The sequence below is a fragment of the Cajanus cajan genome, chromosome 2 (genome assembly GCF_000230855.2).
Source record: "Cajanus cajan strain Asha chromosome 2, NIPB_CcT2T_4, whole genome shotgun sequence".
NCBI classification, from domain to species: Eukaryota; Viridiplantae; Streptophyta; class Magnoliopsida; order Fabales; family Fabaceae; genus Cajanus; species Cajanus cajan.
The window spans coordinates 75,435,776-75,463,063 of NC_138518.1; the positions used below are offsets into that span (position 1 = coordinate 75,435,776).

Consider the following 27,288-nt stretch of genomic DNA (forward strand, 5'->3'; position numbering starts at 1 on the left):
ATTTATTTTAACATTAAAAAAGATTGGTCAATCCTCGAATCTACCATATTTTCGGGATGCACAATTTACCATTACCTGCTCAATCATTCTTCTTACAACACTAATTATTTTTAAATTACGTTAATGACCCTTTTAGAATTAAATAAGTTTTTAATCTTTCAATTTTTTTAAATTTTAATTTTTAGTTTTTCATAAATTGTTAATCCTCCATTAATTTTCTATCCTATAAATTAGTCTTTACAATGATGATCATATATAATTTGTCAATTGATATTCACATAATTATTTAACAAATATTAAATTATATAATATATGTAATTTTTTATTTGTTTATGTTTAATTATTTAATAGATGTCAAATTATATGACATATATAATTTTATTATTTGCTTACAGTTATATATTAGTGAAGCTTTATTTTATTAATGTTATCATTTAATAAATAAAACTTAATTTTAAGAATAATTTATATAAAAAAATAAAAAGTGTAAAAATTGATTAAAAAAATTAAAATTTTAAAATTATATTTTTAAAAGGTTGAGAAGTTAAAAATTTATTTAACTCATTTTTCTTTAAGTAATGAAACAGTGTTTCGTAGGGGTGAAATTGAGCGTAAGCAAACTTTGATTCTTTCAGGTGTGCAAAGTATCATCAAGCTACAATTACAAGTAAATGACTTTACCTGTTTCTGAATTATAAGTGTTTTAACTATTTGGTTGAAGTTGTTTGTTTAATTAAATAAGATTGCTTTTTAATTAATCAAATGAATTTTGCAGGGTCTGAATTTAGAAAGGTCTAGAATTATTCAAATGAATCCAGCAATATCTAACAATTGGTACATAAATGGGAAACTCATGGTACTCAAAAAGAGATTAAATAAACAAAAACTATTCGTGATATTTAAGGAAATTAAATATAGAAATAAAATTACCAATAAATCACGTGAACCAATTGATATAAAATATTTTAATTTAATCAATTCTCTCAAATTTAAGTTTTGAATATGCAATTATGTCAAATATCTAGAAGAGATCTATTATGTTCTTATGCAACTTGGATAAGATTATATTTGAAAGAGAATAAATGTAATCTATAGACAAAATTTTTATAATATATATATATATATATATATATATATATATATTAAAAAATATTTAATAGTCAACAAAAAGAAAACTAACAAATTAGATTGTATAAAAGAAAGAAAAAAGTAAACTTATAACCTTTTAAAGTGATTGATTAAATAAAAAGTTAGAGAAGTCAAAAATATAGTTAAACCTATTTAATAAATGAAGTTCATATGTAACATGAATTATAGGTTTCTCACTTAAAATATAAGGCATAGAATAAATTCGGAGCTACAACGCTTTTGCCGATTCATTTGACTCTGGATATACATTTCAACAACACCAAAAGATGGGTTCACGTTTGCCTATCATGACTATGTGCATTGAAAACACGAGGCATTCGGCCAATACTACAATGATAATACAAATTAAAGACTCGTGATGATAAATAATTGTGAGCTAAAGGCCCATTATATATACATGATAGATTAACTACGCTATGCATGCAATATCAAGAATTGATTGTCTTAAAAACCTTAAATTTTTAGGGATAATTAATTTGGTAATAACAAATTCTATAGCCAATATAGGTAAAGAATTGGTCATACACAAGTACATGGTTGGTCATTACACCATGAAGTTTATGATCATTAAAAAATGATTAATGGGATTAAGGAGGGATGATACTACCTCAGTTAGACCTTGTGTATTTGCAACTAAAAGTGGCTTTCTCTTTGATTTGTCTCCTGCATATAAACACAACCCATCTTATCGAGCCCTAGATTTTATGTGCATTTTTTAATATGCCACAATCATCAATCATATCCACTGCTTTGGGTCATTAGTGAGTCCTAGCCACCTTTATTTGACCAATCAATTGTGGGACTCGAGTCAGGAGAAGCAAATTCCATTAACTATATCCCATTTTAAATCGTTGCAATTACTTCCCACTCACTCATTCTAGGGTGGCTCAACGTATATAATAAGGACCCATAACAACATTTCGCTTATTTGAATGCAAGAATTCTTCAATGATTGCCACTCTTTGATGGGTTAGAGTCGAATCTTGGAGGACCCGCATCCTTGGTTTTAGGAATAAGCTTTTCTGGTTTCTTAATCTAAATAAAATGATTTAGTGACACTAATCATCCATCCACCATTTTAATTTAATCCTATAATCTATTCTTTGATTGATTACCGAATAATAGCTGACATTTGTTGATTGGTAAGGAAGGGTTGGGCAAATCTCCACCAATATATGCCAAAAAAGAAAAAAAGTGAAGAGACGATGGATGGTGCGTGGGGTTGGTGACACATGCCACAAACGCAAATTAAGTTTTCTCACTCGTGAACCGAAATGGAAAAAGTTAACGGAAACATTAAAAAGAATGCAATTTGATATATAATAAATAACCTTATTGTAGATTTCATTTCATGGATGTGGTACACGTAGAATCTTAGATAGAAAAAAAAATTATGAGCCCAGTGCCCAGGTGGGACACAGTATACATTAACGAATCCAGTTGGTTCTTGCAGATTCAATCTAATTCCATTGCACCGAAAGAGTGAAATAAAAAAAACTAAACCGTACAAAATATTTTGAATAAAATATAAAATACCACCTGAGTCCTGACAACTACTTAATATTAAATAACATCACTAAACAACATATTTGTGTTTTGTAAACATTAGTACAACGTCTTTATGGTAAGAGTAACGACTTTACAAATAGATGGATGAAGAGATTCTCAAGCCTTTTAAAGTTTGATTCAATCTTTGTTTTTATTTGTTCATTACATCTTTTAGAAACTTTGTTAATGAGTTCAGATTTATTACGTCAAACACCAAGCCCATAGTCCACGAGATTTGAGGTTTATAAGGAATTTCTTGCATGAAACAATGCGCAAGGCCTATGATTATGCCCATGTATCTGTTGATTGTAACAAGAGATATCAAGCCCAATACAGTCTTGTAGCAGTGTTAACGCAGGCCCAATATAACAACACATTAGTTGTAATCCAACATTTGTCATTTGTCAATTTCGGATCGTGTTTAATGCCGTCAGACACCAGTGTTATTTTATGAATAATATTAAGCAACTTACATCAAATGGTCCAATTGATGTCATTACACAGGAATCTTTGATGGAAAGAATTCGCAAATGTGCAACAATTTGTGCCAAAGCATTGATATGTGACGGATGTCATCCATCACTTTTTATAAATATTCTAAACATATATTTATAAGGAAACATCAAATATTGGAAATGGCAAATAATCTCAAGATTCTCAACTTCATCTCTGTTTTATTGCTTTAACAAGAGACTTTTTCGCGCATTTATTATAACTGGTTTTCTTCAACTCCTCATGCAAATAGCTTTCATGAGTACCAAATTTTTTCTACCTTCCAATTTCTGAGCACATCAGCATTCTATGTTCCGATCTTCAGGCCATCCAAACTCCTCCAAGAATGCCAAGACAACTCCATTTGACCAGCCAAAACCAGTCTGTATTGTAATACAACCAAGTCAGATTCATGTGGAAACAGGCACATAACAGAGAGAGATGGGAGATATCATTTATTTTGTCCCTCTGAAAGAAGGCTAATAATAACAAATCCATACAGAAAAAAGTTACTAGTCAAATTTCTTCCATTCATACTATATTTTTCTCAAACGTTTCCCTAGACCAAAAACAAAATATGGAGCCGAGGCATACCTGGGGTACATATTCGCCCCCACCTCCAAATTCTCCACAACGCTCTACGTTATACTTTTCATGCATTACACCTGTTTTCTTGTAAACAATATAGTTGGTTGTGATCCATCTGATGGCAATTTCCTCAGCCAATGACCTAGCTTCTTTCAACCCTGATTTTAGCAGGCCTTCCACTAGCATATGTTGAAGTGGAGCCCACCCATTCGGAAAGTCCCTATTGCCAGTATATAAGAGCCCTTAACAAATGATGATTAACTGAAATATTTTTTTACCTGTCTACTCTTCCCTTCCCAACCTCACCATGCTTATTACTTACCACTGTTGTCCTGAATCAGTTAAAGAAGTTGCAAATCCAGCAGCACGGATCAGGCCAGAAGTTTTGAGACTTTCAACAACACTACCCACAAGTGAAGTATCTTGATGAAAATAAAGCATATTTATAATCAGCTTAAAATGCAGGAAAATCTTTTTCAACGTTTCAGAGAGAAAGGTTATTGGTTGGTGGTGCTCGTTTGATATCAAGCAAAAAATATTTTAGAAGTAAATTTGTTAAAGCACCCTCTGTGTGCATTCAATAGAAACTCCTTCCTTATTTAAACTAATGTTACCCGTGACACTGCTGAACACCTTTTTAGATCATTTTTCATAAAATCACTTGCTAACCTAAACCTGTTTAGCAATCAATCCACATGTTAAAAGACCAACTATTCAACTCACGTACTAAATTAATCTACAGTTACTATAAAACCTATCATGCAAGATCCATAAGGCAACTAGTTAACCTATAATTGAACAATCAAACTGACGAAAACTGCAATCCATAAGTTATGGAAATCGATATTAAGTTCCTGATTCTCTATGCATGAATGATTTGTATTCAAGGCAAGCTCCTGTAAATAACGTTCAAGCTTGCTCATTAGCAAACAACAAGGATTGAACCCAATAATAAATTGATACCACAATGATTGCAACAGCTGGTTACATACTTAAATTTACTTATTAGTCGCAACTAAAGTTGATGTGGTAACATATGCATACCTGAGTAAAATGGCTTCATCCACAAGGGAACAAAATTGGAAGCAAATACATTTTGATTCTGGTGCCCGCTTTCCCAAACATGAACATCCTAAAAGTATCAAATATACAGTCAGAAGAACTGCAATGCAAAAGGCTAAGACAGCTCATCTTATGGTAGATGAATACAAGTGGCTCCAGGAAATACCTCACATTTATTGCTGAGCCAGTAATCAAGCCATTGTTTCTTGTTTGCATTCCAGAAAACAGAGTTCATTGCCTTTTTTCTATGATCAGAAATTTCCAGGAAACGCTCAGCATTGCTATTATCTCCAGTAACTTTTGCAAAGAAGGCAATATTGAGCTCCATCTGAACCAATGGCCATCACAGAATTGATAAGGTTACAGACAATATTTTAGGACTTCTTTTAGTCATTGGTCTAAGACATACCCCGAGTAGAAATGCATTCAAGTCAACAGGTACCACAGATGTTGTAGCCATTGTTGTGAAATTAGGCGGGTTTCTGCATCAAAAGCATTATGATTTCATATTTATTTTGATTCAAGAAATTACAATGATGGAACAGGGTTCAAATCTAATATTTCATGCACACTACCTCAACCTATTACCATTAGACCGACTATAGTGGTTAGGTATGATTTCATGTAAGTATTTTTGGCTCTTAAAGAAGGAAACGTGTGAAAACTAAGCCTTCTGATAAAAGTGAGCATTTGATTTAAAGAGCCCTGCTTAGGCTTGGGACCGCTCATAATCACCGAATTACAGCAAGTGCATCTCAATGCCTAGGCAGATATTCAGATGACTTTTTTTCTTTTTAGGAGGCTGAAAATTTTAGTGTATACAAAATAGTACCTCATCCATCTGGTGCTGAAATCCCATCCTGATTCAGCAGCTGATGCCACATCACGGTAAAACTGTTGTTTTTCTGAAACACTCGAGAAATTGGAAGCAGATGCCTCGTCCTAAGGCATGAATTACCCAAAGTTATAGTTAAGGTGCCATTTTATCAATACCAGAGTTGTTAACAAACCACACACACCATTATGGATGATTCTGGCCTGGGTTTGTCCCACATCGCATTATAACGATTTAAGATGTGAGTGCAACCTTGAGCATCCAAAACGGTCACTTTATGTATATCTACAAGGCAAAATAAAAGTTAAAATCAATGTGGGAAACCTAGAAGGCACAAATATATATATCATCCAACCACAGATAATAAAATGATTGAGATTTGAGGCAACAGTTGTAGTGCAATACCTGAATTCCAAAATTCATACTCTTTCAATAGTGCAGGTAGAGATCTTTTAACCAATTGCATGTCACCCGTGCTACCGTATATCTCATAAATCATAGCGCTTAAAAGGGGAGGCTGGCTGTAAAATCGTAGTAAAGCTTATAGTCAACTATTCTGTTTAAAAGAACAATAATTATTTGTAATAATTTCCTTTTATTTCAAAATAAGCAGTGCAGATATGAATGAGAATGGCATGATATCACCATATTCGTTAAGTTGTTTTAAAATCAAAAGATTAAATTAGAAAACCTGGAATAAGAAAAGGAAATCGATATTTTAAGTGCAAATACATCATAAGCACAAAACAAAAACTGAAGAAAAATGAAGGTTCAAGTTGAAACAGGAGTGACGATATATCCCTTGTAAATATTTCAATACTTCATCCATTTAGTAAATAGGAAAATTAGTAAAATGCTGCAAGCTTATTCTATTTCATTTTCGCAACACTGCACATTAATTCCACATTGGCAGAACTTCTAGCCATTTTACATAATTGCTATGAGATGTTGCAATTGCCACAGAAATAGGTTAGCCAATCCAAGAGTTTAAATTTATTAGTAAGTTCTACAGGCTTTTCATTGTTTAGGTGTTAAAATAGGTTGCTTAAATTTTAACAAAATTACTTATAGAAACTCCGTTGTTTAAGAAAAAGAGAGGAAAATAAATAATGTGACATAGTAAATTGCTTATACGCTGCAGATGCTCTAATGCTCTAAGAAGACAAATATAGGAACCAAAAAAAAAAAAATCAAAAAGGAAACAAAAGTCGTTCAGTACGTTTTTTAAGTAGAAAACTTACGTACAATGTTAATTATAAGTAGGTTTAAATATCTCATAATTTCATGAATTTTAGTAACTTTTAGTCTACGTAGTTAAAAATATTTTATCTTACGCCTTATATAATGTTTTCATTTCCTTTAAATCCTGCTATCTATTTAATATAAAGATTAAAAAATAAAATTTATAAAATTTAAAGACTAAAAAGAAACAACAAAAAAATTATGTACAACAAATATTAAAATAAAATATTTTTAATTATAGAAACTTAAGATAAAATTTATAAAAGAAAAAAAAATTACAACAATTTTACGCAATTATCTAATCACAATCATCATGTACAATAAATTTGTTGATTTTTACGATAACTATTCTAAAAGTCATCATAATAATAATTGAAGTAAAAACTTTAACACTTACTTAATATGACCATTAGATCCTTGATGAAATTATAAGAACCGAATTAATATTTAAACTTCATAGTTATTATTATTTTTGTTGGGAAATAGCATAAACAGAGTACCTCCTGTTAGTGTAGTATGCTCTAGCCCCATTAAGAACAAAGCCATATTCCTCTATCAAGGAAATGAGATTGGTGACAATGGCCGTAGCAGTGTGGTGCATTTTACTGGCCAGCAGGCCCCTGAAGCCCAATAAAAGAGAGTAAGTAGCGGCAGGCCCAATGGGCCGAGTAGGAAGAGAAGGAAGCAAGAAACGGACCTAATTACCCAATAGGAATCCCAGTAATAAACCTCGCGAAAACGCGAGCCGGGAATGACAAGAGAAGCAGGGAGAGGGAGCAGCGTATGCAAGTGCGGGTGCGCCTGCACCGCAGGGGATATTTGGCGCGTCAAGTTTTTCCAGAGCGAATGGAGCTGCAAGGCCCAGGCCCTGACGAGGGGGTGCTTCACCTTGGGCAAGAAGCCCACGGGGTCGGGGACGAAATCCGGTGGGTCCAGGTACAGGAGATCGTCCCCTGCGCCTCCGAAGAACGCTTGTAGAAAGCGCTTGAGGCTCTGGACGGGGACGGAGCCGTTGGCGCTCCTCGGAAGGTTCTGGAAGGCGCTTTGGGTGTCGGAGAGGGAGAAGTTGAGAGGCAGGTCCACGTAGGTCTTGGGATCGAAGTCGGAAGCGGCGCCGAGGGTTTCGAACGCCGTTTGTTGGAGGCGTTGGAGGAAGGAGAGGAGAGGGGTTGACGGCGTGACGGCCATGTCACAGTGCGTTGCTGTTGCTGTTGCTGTCACAGTGAGTAGTGTTAGTGAGAGGCATGCGAGGCGGAGTGCCATTGAAATTAAACAAGGTGAGTGAGTTTGGGGAAAGATGATAGTAATTAAATCAAATCAAGTCAAAAGATGATGAAGATGAAGAAGAAGAGAACAAACCACCCATGACAGCGATTTGCGGTGCCGGCGATTCAAGCTAGACAAGCAACTTGACTTATGCTTTGGAACCTTTCTCTAACTCTAAGAAACAATTATATTAAGAATGTCGCAAACCTAACAAAATTGGTTTCTATGAATTAAGAAGAAGATATATACTATTAGAGTAACGCTACAGCCTCCGAAAACGCAGGCCCAAAAACGTTATGAATATTAAAAAATAATTTTTTTTTTAATTATTCGGACAATTTTTCGGCCAACGTTTTCTGAAGATACAGCATTTTCCATACTATTATTATCATCTTATACTTGATGCATAATTTCTAAAACATTTTTAATGTTCATATATGAGATCAACACTTCTATAATACACTTTAATATTATTATTATGATCATTTCATTAAATGATAATGGAATCCAAAAGGATGGTTTAATAAGTTTAATATTAACTTTAATATTGTTCATTTTTATTTTCAATGTGAAGTACGTGGGACTTTATATTTGTGCAATCTAAAAGGATGGTTTAATAACTTTAACAATACTTATAAGTAAGTCTAATGTCATATTAAGAAAATGAAAATAAGTCTAATTTTATCTTATAAAATTATAAAATTGACTTATAAAATAAGAATTTATTTTTATTTATATATTTTATTTTAGTCATATTATTAGTTCATGTGAAATTTTTTATAATAAAAAAAATATCAAAAGAAATAAAAGATATTGATGGAGTGTTCAAAATTAAGTGTCCAAATATTGTTCATTGTCTTGTAAAAAAAATATCATTATTTGTATATTAACTTTAAAAACTAACTTACATTTGAAAATATTTATTTATGATAATTTAAATTATAATATAATTTAGACTTAAATGTATCTAGTATTCTAATTATGTACTCTTAACCCTTAAATTTCAATTAAACGATATTAATCTCTTAAGTATTGTAATCAAGTAATGTTAATTTTTTTTATCAATTTTTGTTAAAGAGATATAAATGATTATGTATTAATAAGATGACACGATGAGATGACATGTAAAAATATAATAAGAAAGTGTCAAAATGTTAAAAAATAATATTTAAATCCAAATTCTTAATTCCAAAAAAATACTTGATGCACTAAAATCACTTGATTAAAATTCATAGGATCAAAATTGTAAATTTAATACTTGGAGAAAAAAATACATTATGTTTAAAATATTTTTTATTATAAATTTTTAAATAATTATTATCATATTTCTTCCTTTAAAACTATTTTCCCACTTTAATATACAACTTGTTTGGTATAATAGAAAATGAGAGGAAGAAGAAGAAAGTGTGTGAAAATAATATGTTTTGTGGAATGAAAATATAGGTAAAAAATAGTGAGTTTTATGTTATAAAACTTTCATACAAAAGTGTGATTTGTACAAAAATTATCGTCACAAATAATGTTTGTCATATTTTTACACATATTTACATAATTATATATATATATATATATATATATATATGAGAAGAGATTTGTTTATAATTATTTATTAAGTTTAATTAATGAAACAAAGTATTAAACAATTTTTAAATTTTTTAAAATTTTACAGATTTGATTTATGAATTAAAATTTTAAATTTAACAGTTAGATTATTAAAATTTAATATAAAACATGAATTATTAAATAAAATAAATTTATAGAGACTTACTATTATTAAAATAAACAAATCTATCTGTCTCTATATATGTATATATATAAACTTGTATTTTTTTATCAAACAAAGTCAAATATTTTTATTCCCTTCTTATTTGGGGTATTTAATACTATCATAATATGATAGAGGCTACCATGCAGCACTTCTTCATGAAGTGTATGGTGCACCATTTCTTTTATCCACAAGATTCATCTCATTCCCACGACGCACCATATGTACCTGATTTTATTTTATTTTTTCATTTCCCATTTACTTAATTCTTTTTCTCTCTCTTCCGTTGCCTTCTCCTTTCTATGTCAAACACCCAAAAAAAAATCCCCTTTTTTATATCAACAACCCACTCAATTCCACAATAGATCCGTAATCATAGTTAGAGGAAGAGGTTCTAACACAATTGAGTTTTTTTCCCCTAAAAGAAACAACGCTAATTCATTTTCTGCACACAAATGGAGACTTATACCCTTGTGTAGGATCCTTCGCATTGTTGGCGGTACAAGGAGAATACTCTGCTGTGAAGACACGCAATATGATACGTTTTGATGCAAAGTATAAACACCCTGACGTAAAATTGGAGAATTCGAACCAAAAGACATATCGAACTCGCAATTAGAGTTTTTGAAAGTTGGAGGTTTAGGGAGGTAGAAGCAAAAGCAAAAGCAAAAAGAGAGTTTATGATGCTCAAGTATTAGATGGAGAAAGCAGAAGAAGGGGCATGGATGAGAAAGAGAAAGAATTAGATATATGAAAAAAGAAGAAAAATAAATAAAATAAAATTAAGGTGCATCATATTACAATAAAAATTAGATGAATTTTGTGGTTAAAAATATGGAACACCGTAGACCACTTATAAACATGGTCCACGGTAGCCCTCGTCTCATAATATATATCACTTTTACTTTTATCTAATTATTATAGCCTTATCTCTTTTAATTAAAGGAGTTCCTATATGATACGAAAGAATTTGTTACGAATAAACACAACTTCAAGTGCTTAAATTTTATTGGTCAATTGGTAAATTAAAAATAAAAAGTAAGAAGCATTTGACTGAAATCATGATAAGATAATGGTATAATACATTTCGTGCAAATTCTTTTCGTACTAGTATTTTTCTTTAATTAAACCCTCACACTTTTTTATTAATTCATTCCGCTTTGTTCTATATATTATTTCACTCCACTCAGCTTACTATCGGACCATCCAAACAAAGTCTTTTTAGTCTTTGACATCATAAAATGTTTATGTTAATCAACTTAGGCACTAAACAACCATAAATATTATTGCTTCTAAGTTACGCGCCAATCGGCCACTTAGATCTCACACCCAAATATATTATAGATTGTAGATGTATTGGTTAAATTATCATAAGATTGAATCACAAAAAAAGACAAATCAAGAATTACCTTACAAGTCACATGGAAGGCAATAAAGGAGGCGTGAGAAACTGAGATTATCAATATTCATTAAAAAAAACAGCATGCTGACATCATTCAACACATATCTGAAACATTGTTTCCTAGCAATTCTGGACTGCAAAACAAGCCCTGTCAATAAAATTGCCATCATAGGTTAGATACTGAAAAGGTACTCACTGTAGAATAGTGGCGCCTCTGCAACGTGACTCGTAACACATTTAGGACGTAGAAAATCATGTCAATAACAGAGCCACTGTGTATAGCTTCCACAAATACAACTTACCTTGAATTGACTTGAAAATGTGGGCATGCGTGTCTTACAAATGAGATTCCAAACAATAGTATGGAAATGGGGTATGGACTTTCGTTAATAATCCAGATTCATTTATTAATCAGATGCATCCTAATAGCGAAGGAAATCAAGTACTACTCGTGTTGGTCTCAATAGCTCTTTTGACGCTCACGCAGGGAAATTATTGGTCAAATTGTATGGTTATCATTATCGAACACATCAATATCTATTTCACAGGGCTCAAAATTTAGCTAACGACATAAGGTGATTTTTGCATTTTTAAGAGCTAGCTTCTAATTTGACGGACTATTAAGACACAGCCGAAACATTAGAAGTGTGCTTAATTTATTAAAGAGGGGGTAAAAATGCATTTGCAGAATGAATTAGAGTTGAAAAAAGTGTAATTAACGGCATTTTTTTATATATGGTAAGCTCTGTTATTTCTTATTTACTTCCACTTTCTCGGTTGCACAAATTGGTCTTATATGTATATGTAAGAAAACACTAGTTATGTTGATTTTGTACTCTCACTTGCCGATAAATGAAGGTGAGATTTGACAAAATCAAGATACTTAAATTAGGTATAAAAAAAAAATAGTGGCGATACTTTAGTTCATTTAAAAAAGAGTTAATTATCCATACACTACCAGTATAAAATTTTTTACATTGACAACCAATCATATCTTTTAAATTATTTTATTTTATTTTTATTTTATTAAGTGTATAGGTGATTAACTCTTTAAAAAACACTAATCACTAAAGTGATATTTATAATCGTAAAGAACCATTTTATGACCACTTTTTTTTCATGAATAGGTTGACTAAATTTTTTCAAAGAATAAATTGAGTGCTTTTCTAAATATTTTCACTACCCAGCCCCCCACTTAGGCGTGAGTTTATATGTATTAGCATCAAACATCTAAAAATTTTAGGGAAAGGAGTTGGTGATTCAATTGATATACAAATTTGGTCTTGAAACTTCATTCAGTTTAAAAATTTAAGAATTAATTACACTTTTTGGTCATTTTATTATTGTTGTTGTTCAATTTTAGTCTCCTTTTTACATAAATTTAGCCTCCTCTACGATTTTAATTGTATAATTTTAGTATATTTGTAAAGTTGACATCCAATATTAATATTTAACAAATAGAACAGACATAGATGTGCAGTAGAATGTCACGTCAACTATTTCATTAAATTTTGAATGTCAAGTTAATAAATGAACTCAAATTGTACAAATAACATGGAAACGACCAAATTGAGGGAAAATTGAGACGAAATTTGAGAAAAAACTATAATATAGGGGCAAAAGGGGAAATTAAAGCCAAAATATAATGATTTTTTTGAGACAAGAATCTCACTGAGTGCAAAGGTCGAGACATTATTTGTATATTTCTCGTTCAGTTTGACAGTATCATGATGAAGAGAAACCCAGTGAGTCAATCTTAAGCATTTATACTCATCCAATAAAAGTTAGCACATGGCTTAGAGGCAAGGCAGTTTCTTTGTCTTTTGGCAGTAAATGGTGAGGCAGAGCAGAGAAGACAGCAGTCCCGGGATTCCGGACGTTAGACCAGAGAACACCAAGACCACGACTCAAACCAGAATATCAGCTCTATGTTTGACCGCAGAAAGCTAACTAGAATTACTATTTGCCTTTACTTTCACCACTTATATTGACTTCAAACTCAAAGCAAACGCAAGAGAAGAATTCTAACAGAAATAGTTGGGAAAAAGATAACCGAGATCATGGAAATTTCCAAATCCACAGAAAAGCAAGCCAACTTTCAGGCACCAAAGGGTAGAGTTTTGAAGGAGAAGAGAGCAAAGCTTTACATAATTCGACGATGCATAGTCATGCTTCTATGTTGGAAGGAGAATGGAGAACAGTAAGACCGGTAAAAACAATGTACTGTTTATATTGTATTATTGTATTACTGTATATTTCTAAGGAAAATTAATTGGCTAACACTGCAGTGGCTCTGGGTAAGGAACCAGCAGGTGGGATTGTCTGCCAGAGAGAGAAGGACTGCGTGATGACCAAAAGCAACATATGAAGAAAGCTTTTTCATCTGGCCAGTGAATGTGGCACTGTTGATATACAATGATTCTTCTTTTCTTTCTGTAAGTTATGATTTCCAACTACAAAAGATATACATTTGCTATAGGAGTTTACAGAGTGATTCACCCACACACATGCACATGTAAAGAGTCAGGGGAAGATAAAAATGAAACCTAGAAAGAAAAGGAAACAGCTTATGCTTAAATTAGTCTCACATTGCACGTCCTATGCTTTAGAATATATTGCGTTATACCTTTCCATTATATTATAGATATTAGAGATTTTTATCACCCATATCCAGCATCCTTCAAAACAAAAAGTAAAGGGCACTCCAGTGGAGAACCTTTCTTAGGCTTAGAACAAGCATGAAGTATCAATTTTAACAAGGGTTAACCATCCACGGAATCTTATCCTCTGAACATATTCCCAATGCTAATAGCCTGATATCAAATATTTATGAACTAAAGAATTTTGTATTTGGTGTGCTAAAATTATTATGTGTGAGAAATTGAATAAGAGATTTTGGAGGTACAACACAAATTCCCCCGTACGATCCTTACTGATATGAATCTGCATAACAGCAGCTCCTCCTCTCCCTTCCATTTTGTTTTCCATCCTCACAAGAACCAAAGTATTGCATACGTTCGAGTTCGACACCTCAGTGAATTGAAACTATGACTTGTGATCAGCTCATTAAATAAGCATCAGAGGGTACACCGTACACGTATTCCAATACCTGCTCTAACAAAAAGCTACACTGGACTTTATCTTAAACTTGAATGCTCTTACTTAATGTTGATCCATGGAAGCAATTGGCAACGGTATTTGTAACCTAGACATCTTTCTCTAGGCTCTAGTCTCTACCCATCCAATAAATCTAAATACTATTTAACTGAACGTCCACATCCACACATCAACCACGTTTCATCACATTTAATCTCATTTTTTTTAAAAATCAAAACCATTGTTCTTACATCTTAGCAATGTAAGGCTCGACCAACAATGGACCACAATGTACAATAAATGAATCAGGACCTATGCCTATTCCCTAGCTAGAAAACATAAAAAACAGAGTTCCGAGACAGTACCGCATCTAAACGCTATCGTTTGCGCATTGGAATTAAATCCATCATATGTACAAAATTCCCAATGATTCAGACAAAATAAAACCCTAGCTGAAGCAAAGGATAGCAACAATTCAAGCGAAATAGCGCGAATAACACAACAGCGGGATAAATAAATAATAATAATATATTTAATAGAAATATATAAGCAAGTAATTAATCAATTATATAGGTAAAGAGGCATAAAACGGCATGACACCACATTTTTCACCACTTCAAAAATTATGTAGAAATGGAGATCGGGATTCCTTACTTAACACACACGAAAGGAGGAAAAGGAAAAAGGTCTATACATCGCAGCATCAGCAGAAACGACGTCGTCGTGCGGTCTCAAACGGGGAGGTTGGAGACGTCGTTTGTGTTTTGGCCGTTGACCTCAACGGAAGGAGGATCGGTGGTGGCGGCGGTTGTGGTTGGCTCGGCGGATGCTACGGAGGCTGCGGTGGGCGTGGCGGTGGTGGTGGAGTAGTAATCGTCGTCGTCATCGTCGTTGTCGGGGTCAGAGGTGGCGATGTTGACGCAGGAAAAGCGTTCCAAGGAGGAAAAGAAAGCGGAGGAGACGGTGGAGCCAAGCCACATGGCGACCTGGTCGAGCTTCTCCTTCGATATGAGACTGCCGGTGTTCTCCATCGTCGAATCAGATCTCAGTTTTCTTCTTCAAACGGAACGAACCAACGTCTTTTTGTTTGGGGTTGAATGGGGAGAGTTAGTGGAATTACCACGTTGCCCCTGATTTCTTTGTTTTTCTCGATTTATTTGCCAATTTCTTTGTCACCGCCAATTCTATTCTCTTCTTTCTATAGTCCTTTTCCTATTCTTGGTCAAACGCCAATTCTGTACGCTCTATGCTAGTCGGCTTCATGGGCCCGCAGCCCATTCTTTTACTTTTTAATTAATAATAAATAGGAAAAGAGCTACTTCGTATTTTTATATATTTATTTTTTTTAAATAATTATTAAATCTATAAATTTTATTCCCTTTATATTAATAATATTAATTATCAAATCTTAATGCTTTTTGAAAATTTTTCTAATATTTACTATTTCTAATATAAATGAGAGAAAAAAAACAGCTTGTTCAATTAATCCAGTATAACTTTTTTAACGGTTGAAATTTGGATTTTCGTTTTTATTTAAACGTGTTTTCTAAATCAAGATTGTCCAATTAGTCCGGTATAACTTTTTCAACGGTTGAAATTTGGCTCTTTTTTCTTCTTCTTAAATATGTTTTTTTTAAAACGTCTAAGATTGTGATTGTTAAAAAAAATAAAAAAAAAATAAAAAACGGTCTAGAATAAGGATGAATGAATTAGAAAAAATTGTTAGGGGATAAAAATGTTTTCGAATGATAAGCAAAATTAACTTAACAATAACTAGTTTATACTATTAATAGTCGTGTATAAATATTAATATTAATTATCGAATCTTAGTGTTTTTAAGAAAATTTTCTAATATTTATTATTTTTAATATAAATGGAGAAAAAAATAGGTTGTCCAATTAGTCCAGATAACTTTTTTAACGGTCGAAATTTGGATTTTCTTTTTCATTGTTAAGTTAATTATTTTTATACAAAATATCTATCTTTATCTTTATCTATCTATATCTCTCTATCTATCTATCTATTTATCTATCTATATATATATATAATAAAACATTCTTAAAGCTTAAACGTTAAACTTGAATCGAAGAATATGATTACATGAATCATAATTATTGATTTTGAGTTATCATGTTTTAACAATTCAATTGTATTTTTTAATAAAAAAAAACATATAAAATAATATAATTCAATAAATTAAGATAAAATAAAATTGATTTTGTTTTAATCTAAAAACAACAATCCAATAAAAACTATATATTTAAAAACAACAAATTGAATGCAAAAGTATTGTGGGAACCAATTTTTAATTTTAAAGTTTATTAAAATTAAAATATGTAATTTTTAGATGTAATTTTAACATTGAGAAAAATGAGATATTCTCTAGTAATATAAAACAGTTTTCTATAGTTATTAAATCACAAATCATCATAAATGATAAGTTTATAGACTTTTACAATATTTATATTAAAAGTCATACAAATAATGATTTAAATGATTAACAATGTAAAAAAATTTACATTATCGAGTACATGACTATTAAACCCCTTCAACTTTTAGAAATAGTGTTATATGAATTAGATTTTTAAAATGGTGAGTCAAATGATTACTAAAAAAAAATGGTAGTATACAATAGTTTTACATGATTATCCAATCATAAATCACCATAAATGATAAATTTGTAAACATTTACAATATTTTTACACCAAGGTTATTAAACCCCTTCAACTTTTAGCAAAAGTCTCATGAATTAGATTGTTAAAATAGTAAGTCAAATGATCAACAAAAAAATTAATATTTAATTTTAAGTTGATTAAACTCAAGAGAAGAGAAAAAATGGTGAGAAGTTTAAGATCGATTCATTTGGAAAAAATATAGAAAATAAGGCTCAATATCAATATAGGTGGAGATCGGGCACAATAATACAAAAAAAAAATGTATGGATCAAATTGATAAGTATTAGAGAAAGTTATATAAGAAACTAAAAACAAATAAATTTAGTGTGTCAAATATTAGAGGTGAATTTTTTTTTTCAACGAAAAATATTAAGAGGCTTATCTTGAGAGACAGTTGTTCCAATAGGGATATACTAGGTTTTCATGTAACACTCCAAGTTTTATAAATAAATTAATAAAAAAAATTAATTAATTAAGGGACTTATAAAAAATAGTGGAGATGTTTTATTATATTATATGTGCTTTAATTAATTATTTAATTAAGTCTACTTTGAAAAGTATGTATTTTATCTTGTGGTTTTATTTTAATTATGTTTGTGTTTTAAAAGAAAATAAGAGAAAGAATTGATTTTTATTAAGGGAGGTTTTAAGTGTAGGCAATTTTTTTTTTCACGCTTATGTTTTCTTCCACACTTCTTTTTTACATGGTATTAGTTACATTTTTGGGGATGAACTCATAGTAATTTGTCAACAGAAAGTAATCCGATAATAAAATACATTTAAGAGGTCAATTTCTCTAAATAAATATTATTTTATATACATATTATTTTTCTTTAATGTAAAATATAAATACCTTTTCTTATGTGGTATTAGTTATATTTTTTTTGGGTGAACTCAAGGTATTTGTCAACTGAGACTAATCCGATAATAATAAAATTTATTTAAGAGGTTAATTTCTCTCAATAAATATTTTTTATACTCTTTCAGATTTTGAATTAAAAAATAATAATAATTTACATTAATCAAGAAAGTTAACATCATTAAATTTTACTAATCTCATTTAAATACTAATTTATTTGCCTAAATTATTATTCATTTAAACTTGATATCAAGAATAATAAAATGGATCATTAGAAGTACAATCCCAATTAAATATAGAAATATTTTAAAAAATAATATCATTAAATAGAGTATAATTAATTAAAAGTTATTTATACGTGAGACAAACAAATATAATATTTTTCTTTTACTTATATTTGAAATCAAAGACAATACATATAAACTTGCAAATCAAACCCTAAGCACAAGAATATAATATTAATTACATCATATTGTAAAAGATAAATTATCATATAATTTTAATGCTCAATGCATTCAAATTTATATTAATAATAAAAAAATCAAATTTAAAAACATCACGTTCAGATTATATATAACATTTATGCATAAACTAATTAATTACAAAATTAAGAATTTTTTTAAAAAATATTACTTTATGAAACAAACTGTATAAATGATATTCATGCATCAATGGTCACAAAATATAATTACATATATTTATAATATAATTAATATGTATATACACATACATACACACTTGTTGTTTGCAAAGCTAACCATTAATAATGACTATTTTGTGTTTGTGGAGTATAATTTCTCCTAATCAAATACTATTTTAATATCGACGACAATCAATCTTGGAAATACATCTTCCACCCTTCCCTCAAAATTTAGGGTTTAGTTATATTGAGGTTTATAAGGATAAACTGAGAAAGAATAATTAATAAAAAAAATGATTGATTCAGAGTAAAAAAACAAAGATTAAGAACAAGCATAAATACAAGAATATCAATTAAAACGAATTCAATACTAATAACTCATGGGATTGGGTTTCACCCAATGAAAAATAGTGGATTAACTTTTATTATCTACATGTTTTGATTGATTATAATTTTGAAGGCGGATAAACCTAATAAACCTCACGTCCCATTTTCAAACATAAAGATGTGTATAGTTGAATTAACTCATAATACTACTTATATGGTAGTTATGTTTAATTAGACTCGTTATGATCTTTATTGATTTATTTGATCACAAAAGAAATTAAATTTACTTTAAAGATTTAAAGTTTAAGTTCTTTTTTAGTTTAAGTTCTTTTTCAGCTTATCAAAGAAAGTTCTTTTTCCATAAGTCCAACATTTAAGTTCACCTTTCGGTTATTTCCTAAAATTTCCAAGGTTGTACAAATAATTGATCAAACAATTTGTATAATTCAGCTCAATAAAAAAAAAAATCAAAGATAAGAGTACAAACCTTGCATATAGAAAAATATTATAAATTTGTTGAAAACAATAAGGGACTATATCCAATCCTATAAAAAATAATGGACAAGTATAACCATGATGGAAGCAAGATAAAGAAAAACGAACATTTAAATTTGTAAGAAGAAGACAATTGCTTTTGTTGCTAATCCATTGCCCTTTTTGAGGTTTCTCCTAGTTAAGGACTTACCAAAACACTCTGAAAAGTCTTTTTAAACCTAATGACATTAAAAACATTCAAATTCATTATAATTAGAACACAAATCACAAAATGGGGTGTTGTAGTGTGCCATAATCGTGATGCTCATCATGGATAACTTGTGAACAATTCATCCAAGATGTATGGAAACAGGTTATAGATAATTTTGTCCCCTAAATTTGGACACTAGTCTCACATCATTACAATTCCTTCAATTTGAGGTATGCTTAAGACATTACTCTTATATTAGGTTGTCTTGAAAAGATGTGATTATTGTGATGTTGTTGGAAAATCGTTGAGTTTTTTCACGATGAAAGAGAGGCAAAAGGAGTTGATATGGTGGAAACATGTCATGCTTTCAACATGGTAAATTTCAAATTTGTTTGTAATTAGAATGTTGTTGGGTGAGATTCATAAATGATATTTGATCACTACTTTAGAGTTAAGCCTTGAGTTCTTGATTTTGTATCTTGTGATGCGAGTATTGACAATACTTTGATTTAAAGATATTTCATAATCCTAGGGTTGGAATATTATGATGAAAGTGTCTTGACATCAAGACCATGTATGCCTCAAGGGGAATGTTTGCTTGCATGAACATGTGAATTTATTTGAATCAACTTGTAACTAGTCATGTTTTGTAATCATATGATTTCATGTAAAACATGAAAACTTCTCCTTTTGTGTAAAAGATGTGGATTGTATGGTCACACAACAAAAGTCTGTTTGGAGAAGAATGGACAACCTCTAAGAAAGACAATATCATCATAAACGATTGCAAAGGATGGTAGTTGGGAGAAGGATAAGATGTCACATGCAAACCCTAGAGTGATGACAACATATATGATGTCATTAACAAATTGGTGATTGGATCATTGTTTAAAAAGAGAAAATCCTCAAAACAATTTGAAGAAAATAGAACAATCATTATTAAAAGAAACAATGAAGGTGGGAGGAATTTTGGGAAACAATCAAAGGGAAATGAATACAATGATTTAGATAATTCTAGAAGTCGAGATTGATGTAAGGTCATCGAATTATATATACATATTATTCTTTTACAATTTATTATCACATCATTTTCCTCTTTATCTTCTACTGTATTTTCAATCATATCACATATAACATCTATCACTCTCTCTACTTGATTCTTTTTATTTTTCTCCTTCTTTCACTACATCAACCACAAAATAATTGTAGTAGGTCAAAGAAGGTAAAAGTCTAAAAAGGTCTCACATTAACTTACGACTTGTCTAAAAATATCCAAATAAGAAACACATGGATTCTTCGACTAATGCGAATGTCTCACCTAAGGGTGTGATTGTTTCACTGATTAAAAATTCATTATCGAGAATATGAACCTTGGAATGTCATCCTCTCATGTTTATATGGAGTTTTGGAAAAATATTTTAGTGTTATTTATTTCCAAGAAAGTAATTACAATATTATTTTCTTCATTTTTATTCTCATGGTGGAGGATGAAAAAGTTGTATTCCTGTGAATATGTGGGATGTCATATTTTAACTCAATCATTCAAAAAAATTTATTTTAATTTTTTAATTAATTTAAATTTTAACATTATTCCTAGAAATGTTAAAATTCTACCAAACTCATTTATAAATATCACTAAAAATAACATTTCGAACAATAATATTTATGAGAATATGATTTTGTAGAATATAATATCATACCTTGAAATAAATGTCTTCTAAAAAAAATTCATGTGACTAAAATTAGTAATATTGTGAGCAAGATTTTGAAAAAGTTAATTAATCCTTTAATTGATATATTTTTATACACCCACATCATTAGGACAACCATGCACGTGGAAGTTATAACTTTTGATCGAATAAGGTTCTTACAAGACTCAAAACCACGAAATCCAAATAAAGGAAGAGTTGATCTTGTTGGGATGCAAGCAAAGTCTCATATCGTTCAAATAAGAGGATGGACATGAGTTTATATACACACAGTTGTCTCCATTGGTTGAGAGGCCTTTTGAGTGATATCCAAAAGCAAAACCATGAGGGCTTGAGCCCAAAGCGGACAATATCTCACCAATGTGGAGACGTATGTATATATGTGATAACTCCCTTAGTGCACAACAAATCTTCATATTAAGGAAAGGTGTAGTCAAATGTTAGACACAGAATACCGGAAAATATGGGATAGAATAGAAGAGATGGTTGCTAAGACATCTTTGGTTCCAATTTATGTCACTTCTTGTTATTGCTTCATTTTGGTTTATCGGTTAATAATGATAGTGTTTATATAACTTTCTATCCCAACCTAGAATGTGAGGTGTTTTACGAGCAGAAGAAGGCTTCGACATATGCATATGCTAATTGGAAGAATCTTGATTTGATATTATTTTATATTTTTTTCTTAAATTCTAAAACAATTTGGGACAAAGAGGAGTATTCTCTTGTGGCTTTCAAAAGAGGTAGTTAATATACCGAGCGGTTATTGTTTCCAGTTTTTATGGTCTATGCCTCGATGTGTTACAATTAAAGTATCCCTAGGTAATAAATTTTGGATCAACTCCAAGATATACGTTATCCCAACTAACTCCATGTAAGGGATCTTAGGGGAATACCTTGTAGGTATTAGGAAGAAAATGAGGTAATCATGAGTGTTAATTGGAGATTCTAATGGTTTTATTATCTTTTAAACATCAGAGAGGGGTATTCTTTACAACGATGGATGATAGGTTTGCAAAAGGTCTTAAATAAATGTGAGCTCATAAATATGGAGTTCTTTGAGAGTAAACATACATGACAGAAAAGATGTACCAAAAGGCATTTCGTCTCCGGAAGGTTGGATAGAGAGGTGTTTATGATCATAACTGACACCTGAGTTTTCTAGTAGATACTGTCGAGCATTCGGTGAAAAGGCAATTTGATCATTAATTTGTTGGGTAATGGGTATTTTTGTGAATTTGAATATAATATAATCTGGAAACTTATAATACATGACGTGTTTATCTTCCATGTCCTTCTGTCAACGCTTGGGTGGGTTGAATTGTTTTTTTTTTCTTCTTTAAAGAATATTATTTCTTAGCTTTCTTCAAAAACCAATAGAAATTAGCTATTTATTCCACAAGATAAATTACCAAACATCTACAAAATCTATTTGCAAGATTCATTTGGTGTGCTTATTTTTTTCTTCTAAATAAAAGCACCAAGTTTACTAAATACATAAACAATTACTTAAAATCACACTACGTCTTTTTAACGTAGGTGATACGTGAATCCAAAAGTAAGCTTATGCACGTTTAATGTGTATAATAAGTTGAACTACAAATTCTATTTTAAATGTGTCACGATGAAAGAAGTTAATCCCATGCATAACACTGACGAATGAGGCTCAAAAAGCTGAAGAAAGCTGACGTATTATCGAAAAACTAGCCATCCTAAAACAAATTGTTTATCTTTAATGTAATTTCGGCATCAAAAATACAAGATGTGGAGAAGCATTTCTTAACTTTAACCTGTCATAAAAATCTTAAGGCTCCGCTTAACCTACTCTACCACTCATCATTCCTCGCTCCTGCTTAAGGAGGAGCACAACCCAAGTTTGAGCTAACAACCCTAGAGCTCGTCATGAGAATCGTCGTCTTCGCCATCGCCTGATGCACCACCACCTGGGGCTCCACCAGTTCTCTGATAGACAGCAGTGATGATCGGGTTGCAAACAGCTTCCACCTCTTTCAGTTTCTCTTCGTATTCTTCTTTCTCCACAGTCTGATTGTCATCTAGCCATTCCAATGCTTCTTTCACTGCCGTTTCAATTTTCTCCTTCTCATCTGCCTCCAACTTGTCTGCGAGCTTGTCCTTATCACTGACCTGGTTTTTCATGTTGTATACGTAGGTTTCAAGACTGTTGCGAGTATCAATCCTTTCCTTGACCTTTTTGTCTTCCTCGGCAAACTCTTCTGCTTCACGAACCATACGCTCAATTTCCTCCTGGCTCAGACGTCCCTTTTCGTTTGTAATGGTGATCTTTTCTGATTTGCCAGTGCCCTTGTCTTCTGCCTTGACATTCAAGATGCCATTTGCATCAACTTCAAAGGTCACTTCAATTTGAGGGGTACCCCTGTTCAATTACCAGGTAAAATACCAATAAGTTACGAACATCAATTGAGAAATATTGGGAGAGGACACTGCATTATGAAAGGAGGAAACAAACCTTGGAGCTGGAGGAATTCCAGACAGATCAAATTTTCCAAGCAGACGGCAATCCTTTGTGAGACTCCTCTCACCTTCAAAAACCTAATTAAGAAAAGGCATCGAATTCAAGTCAACCCCAAAAAAGTCCTCTATACAGTCGTGTATTTTGGTTTTAGAAGCAAAAACGAGCATCATGCACTTTAATGCAATCGAATTATACAACCATACCTGAATGGAGACAGTAGTCTGCTGGTCCTGGTAGGTGGTAAACACCTGAGATTTCTTGGTAGGGATAACAGTGTTTCTGGGAATCAACTTTGTCATCACTCCACCAACAGTTTCAATTCCAAGGGTGAGGGGAGCAACATCAAGGAGAAGGATATCTGGATCAAGAGTGCCATTAAACCATTAGAAAGTGTAACGCTTAGCAATCTACTTGCAAAATAATAGTTATGACTTCTGGACAAGTAACTACAAAGCCATATTACAGACAATGGTACCTTTGGTTTCTTCACCACCCTCTCCACTCAAAATGCTTCCTTGCACTGCAGCACCATAAGCAACTGCTTCATCAGGGTTGACACCCTTGTTGGGCTCCTTGCCATCAAAGTAGTCCTTCAAAAGCTGTTGTACCTTTGGAATTCTGGTGCTTCCACCAACAAGAACAATCTCATCAATCTGACTCTTCTGTAATCCCGCATCGTCCATGGCCTTCTTCACAGGTCCCATTGTCTTCCGGAACAAGTCATTGTTCAACTCCTCAAACCGAGCTCGGGTGAGTGGCTCAGAGAAATCAACACCATCAAAAAGTGACTCAATTTCCACGCGGACCTGGTGCTGGCTGCTGAGAGCTCTCTTTGCCCGCTCAGCCTCTCTCCTTAGCTTGCCAAGGGCTCTGTTGTCCTTGCTAATATCCTTTCCATGCTTTTTCTTGATCAATTTAATGAAGTACTCCATTATTCTCTGATCAAAGTCCTCACCTAGTAAGAGGAAACAAAAATAGCCGACATCAACAACAGAAGGACAATTTTATGGAAGGCATACATAATTTCATTTATTCTCTTGTGCGTATGTATAAAAGTACTCACCTCCAAGGTGAGTATCACCGTTTGTAGCAAGAACCTCAAAAACACCATTATCAATTGTCAAGATACTGACATCAAATGTTCCACCTCCAAGATCAAAAACAAGAATGTTCTTCTCGCCACCTTTCTTGTCCAATCCATACGCAATGGCAGCAGCAGTAGGTTCATTAATAATTCTAGCAACGTTCAGGCCAGCAATGACACCAGCATCCTTGGTGGCCTGCCTCTGAGCATCATTAAAGTAAGCTGTACATTTGAAAGGAAAATGTGAGAAATTAGAATTAAAAAAACAAAAGCACAATGAAATAAAAATCATGATTGCTGGAGAAATAGTCATGATTTGTTCCAGTTACCTGGGACAGTGACCACAGCATCATTAATTTTCTTCCCAAGGAATGCTTCGGCTGTTTCCTTCATCTTAGTCAGAACCATGGCACTGATTTCCTCAGGGCTGAACACCTTGTTCTCACCATCCTTTATTTTCACCTGGATGTAAGGCTTTCCATCCTTGTTGACAATCTTATAAGGAACAAGCTTCATGTCTCTTTGAACTTCCTTATCTTCAAACCTGCAATAGTATACATCATACATGTTAGTCACCTTTAACATCAACTCAAATTATCCTAGACTAGCTCAAACAATTGAGGATGCCTTACTTTCTTCCGATAAGTCTCTTGACATCAAAGATGGTCCTTTCTGGGTTGACAGCTGCCTGATTCTTGGCAGCCTCCCCAATGAGTCTCTCACTGTCGGTGAAAGCAACCCATGAAGGGGTGATACGGTTACCTTGGTCATTGGCTATGATTTCAACATGGCCATTCTTGTAAACACCAACACAGGAATAAGTAGTTCCAAGATCAATCCCAATGACCGTCCCCAACTTGGTGGCTTCCTCCTTTGCAATGGAAATTGCAAACAGACATCCTGCGATGAATAATCTCGATGTTAATTACAAAGTAAACTCAAAGTAGTTAAATTAATGACAAACTGAATCACATAATTGCATTCTACAAAAGGCATTATTAATGGAGTAGGCTCCGACTCCTATATGAACAACTAACTTTAAAGAACAAAATAAATAATCTCAATCCTGCTGATAAAATCAATGGTCAGATTTACACGAACATGCATAATAATCATGAATGTGTTCAAATATCAGTTATCGATTCTCTCATTTGCAATTAACATGCCATGATCAATTATAGAGGAGGAGTCAAATCTTATTCTAAAAGAAAGAAAATAATTACTTGGAGGCGTGACAGACAAACGTAAACGGAAAAAAAGTGTTGTCATTAGTAACATAAGAAGCATGCTGCATGCATCATTAAAAAAAAAAACGAGTGATGTGTGACAAAAGATAATAAATATTAAATAGCTGTTTGCAATTGCATTACAATACGAGAAACTAAATTAATATGCGTGCAATTGATTTACTATTGCACAAATTATATGCCTACTCCAACGTTTTCAATTGCGATCACGCTAGCAGTTTCGTTGCCGAAAATTGCAACTCAGAACCATTTTTAAAACCTATAACTACTCTAAGCACGGAAAAGGTTTATGTAACATGCGTTGTTGAGAAATTAGATAAAAAACGAATATACACATTAACTACGCAGATCAAAATACAACTAATCATTATCAACGAGTTTCTAAGATGCAGATTGCAGATAGCGAGAGAAACAAGCTCATAAATTAAACTCAGTGACACTAAAAACGAGTTCAAATCAATATGGAATGCAGTTATGAGAACGTTAAGCAAGTAGGTTTAAGATCTCATCAGATCCATGAAAATAGGAGATCCAAGCAAGCACGAACAAGGTTAAAAGGAATCACGGTGAGTGAGATCTGCAACATTATGGAGGCGATAAGAATGAGATCTAACGGTGAGTTACCTAAGGAAACGATGGCGAGAGGAAGCAGAGACCCGCGTGAGAAGGAGCGAGCCATGGCGTCACCTTTTTCTTCTTTGGTTTCTTCCTTCTTCGATGGACGAGTTCACGACTCCCCGGCGCCATTTATAAAGCCCCCTCGAAAGTTCGAGTATGTCACAGGTGCTGACGTGGACCAATCGCGAGTCCAGAAAGGATTGCTTAGGCCAATAAAATTGGTCCTTTTGCTTAAAGACACCTCACGTCTCAAGACCCTCTCATTATTCACTAATTTTATCAAAATTAGAAATTTAGTCAAATACAAATCATTACTTTTATACCATTAAATTTTGTAATAAATGAGTATCTTTTTTAAAAAAATTATGCATCGAAATTACATTCACACCATCCAGATTTAACATAAAACTTTATGTGATTCTAATTATATAATTAATATCAATACATCAATTTTATATTTAAAAATAAATATATTTTATATTAATAATAACTAATTTAAATTATA

At 32.0% G+C, this 27,288-nt stretch overlaps 3 protein-coding genes and 1 long non-coding RNA gene across 4 annotated transcripts; 1 reads left to right on the plus strand and 3 right to left on the minus strand.

The window, feature by feature from the left end:
* Positions 1–3,112: 3,112 nt before the first annotated feature.
* On the minus strand, positions 3,113–8,436 carry TRE1 (trehalase 1). Its single transcript, XM_020383954.3, has 12 exons — positions 8,276–8,436; positions 7,614–8,130; positions 7,417–7,536; positions 6,080–6,195; positions 5,859–5,959; positions 5,672–5,781; positions 5,249–5,321; positions 5,006–5,167; positions 4,822–4,909; positions 4,100–4,199; positions 3,784–3,997; positions 3,113–3,572 (listed from the first exon to the last, which is right to left on the minus strand). Exons 1-12 carry the CDS (start codon positions 8,280–8,282, stop codon positions 3,489–3,491), a joined length of 1,692 nt encoding a protein of 563 aa, XP_020239543.1. The 5' UTR covers positions 8,283–8,436; the 3' UTR covers positions 3,113–3,488.
* A 4,633-nt stretch (positions 8,437–13,069) lies between these two features.
* LOC145954559 (uncharacterized) lies at positions 13,070–14,016 on the plus strand. Its single transcript, XR_014431800.1, has 2 exons — positions 13,070–13,558; positions 13,638–14,016. It is a non-coding gene; the product is annotated as an uncharacterized LOC145954559 (long non-coding RNA).
* A 939-nt stretch (positions 14,017–14,955) lies between these two features.
* Positions 14,956–15,594, minus strand: LOC109818479 (uncharacterized). The gene has a single exon (XM_020383958.3). It carries the CDS (start codon positions 15,474–15,476, stop codon positions 15,177–15,179), a length of 300 nt encoding a protein of 99 aa, XP_020239547.1. The 5' UTR covers positions 15,477–15,594; the 3' UTR covers positions 14,956–15,176.
* A 7,421-nt stretch (positions 15,595–23,015) lies between these two features.
* On the minus strand, positions 23,016–26,917 carry LOC109818465 (luminal-binding protein 5). The gene is made up of 8 exons (XM_020383943.3): positions 26,790–26,917; positions 25,551–25,818; positions 25,248–25,462; positions 24,898–25,140; positions 24,310–24,789; positions 24,038–24,192; positions 23,829–23,911; positions 23,016–23,735 (listed from the first exon to the last, which is right to left on the minus strand). Exons 1-8 carry the CDS (start codon positions 26,842–26,844, stop codon positions 23,231–23,233), a joined length of 2,004 nt encoding a protein of 667 aa, XP_020239532.1. The 5' UTR covers positions 26,845–26,917; the 3' UTR covers positions 23,016–23,230.
* Between the last annotated feature and the right edge of the window lie 371 nt (positions 26,918–27,288).

What these genes read in the sequence shown, in the direction of transcription:
- TRE1 (XM_020383954.3), bottom strand. An exon ending in GATTCCTATTGGGTAATTAG is followed by an intron (nt 7,537 to 7,613) that starts GTCCGTTTCTTG and finishes ATTGGGCTTCAG; the next exon opens with GGGCCTGCTGGCCAGTAAAA. An exon ending in TTCAGCACCAGATGGATGAG is followed by an intron (nt 5,322 to 5,671) that starts GTACTATTTTGT and finishes CTTTTGATGCAG; the next exon opens with AAACCCGCCTAATTTCACAA.
- LOC109818465 (XM_020383943.3), bottom strand. Translation starts at nt 26,844, where the DNA reads ATGGCTCGCTCCTTCTCACGCGGGTCTCTGCTTCCTCTCGCCATCGTT. An exon ending in TCTCGCCATCGTTTCCTTAG is followed by an intron (nt 25,819 to 26,789) that starts GTAACTCACCGT and finishes TATTCATCGCAG; the next exon opens with GATGTCTGTTTGCAATTTCC. An exon ending in AAGAGACTTATCGGAAGAAA is followed by an intron (nt 25,463 to 25,550) that starts GTAAGGCATCCT and finishes ATACTATTGCAG; the next exon opens with GTTTGAAGATAAGGAAGTTC.
- LOC109818479 (XM_020383958.3), bottom strand. Translation starts at nt 15,476, where the DNA reads ATGGAGAACACCGGCAGTCTCATATCGAAGGAGAAGCTCGACCAGGTC.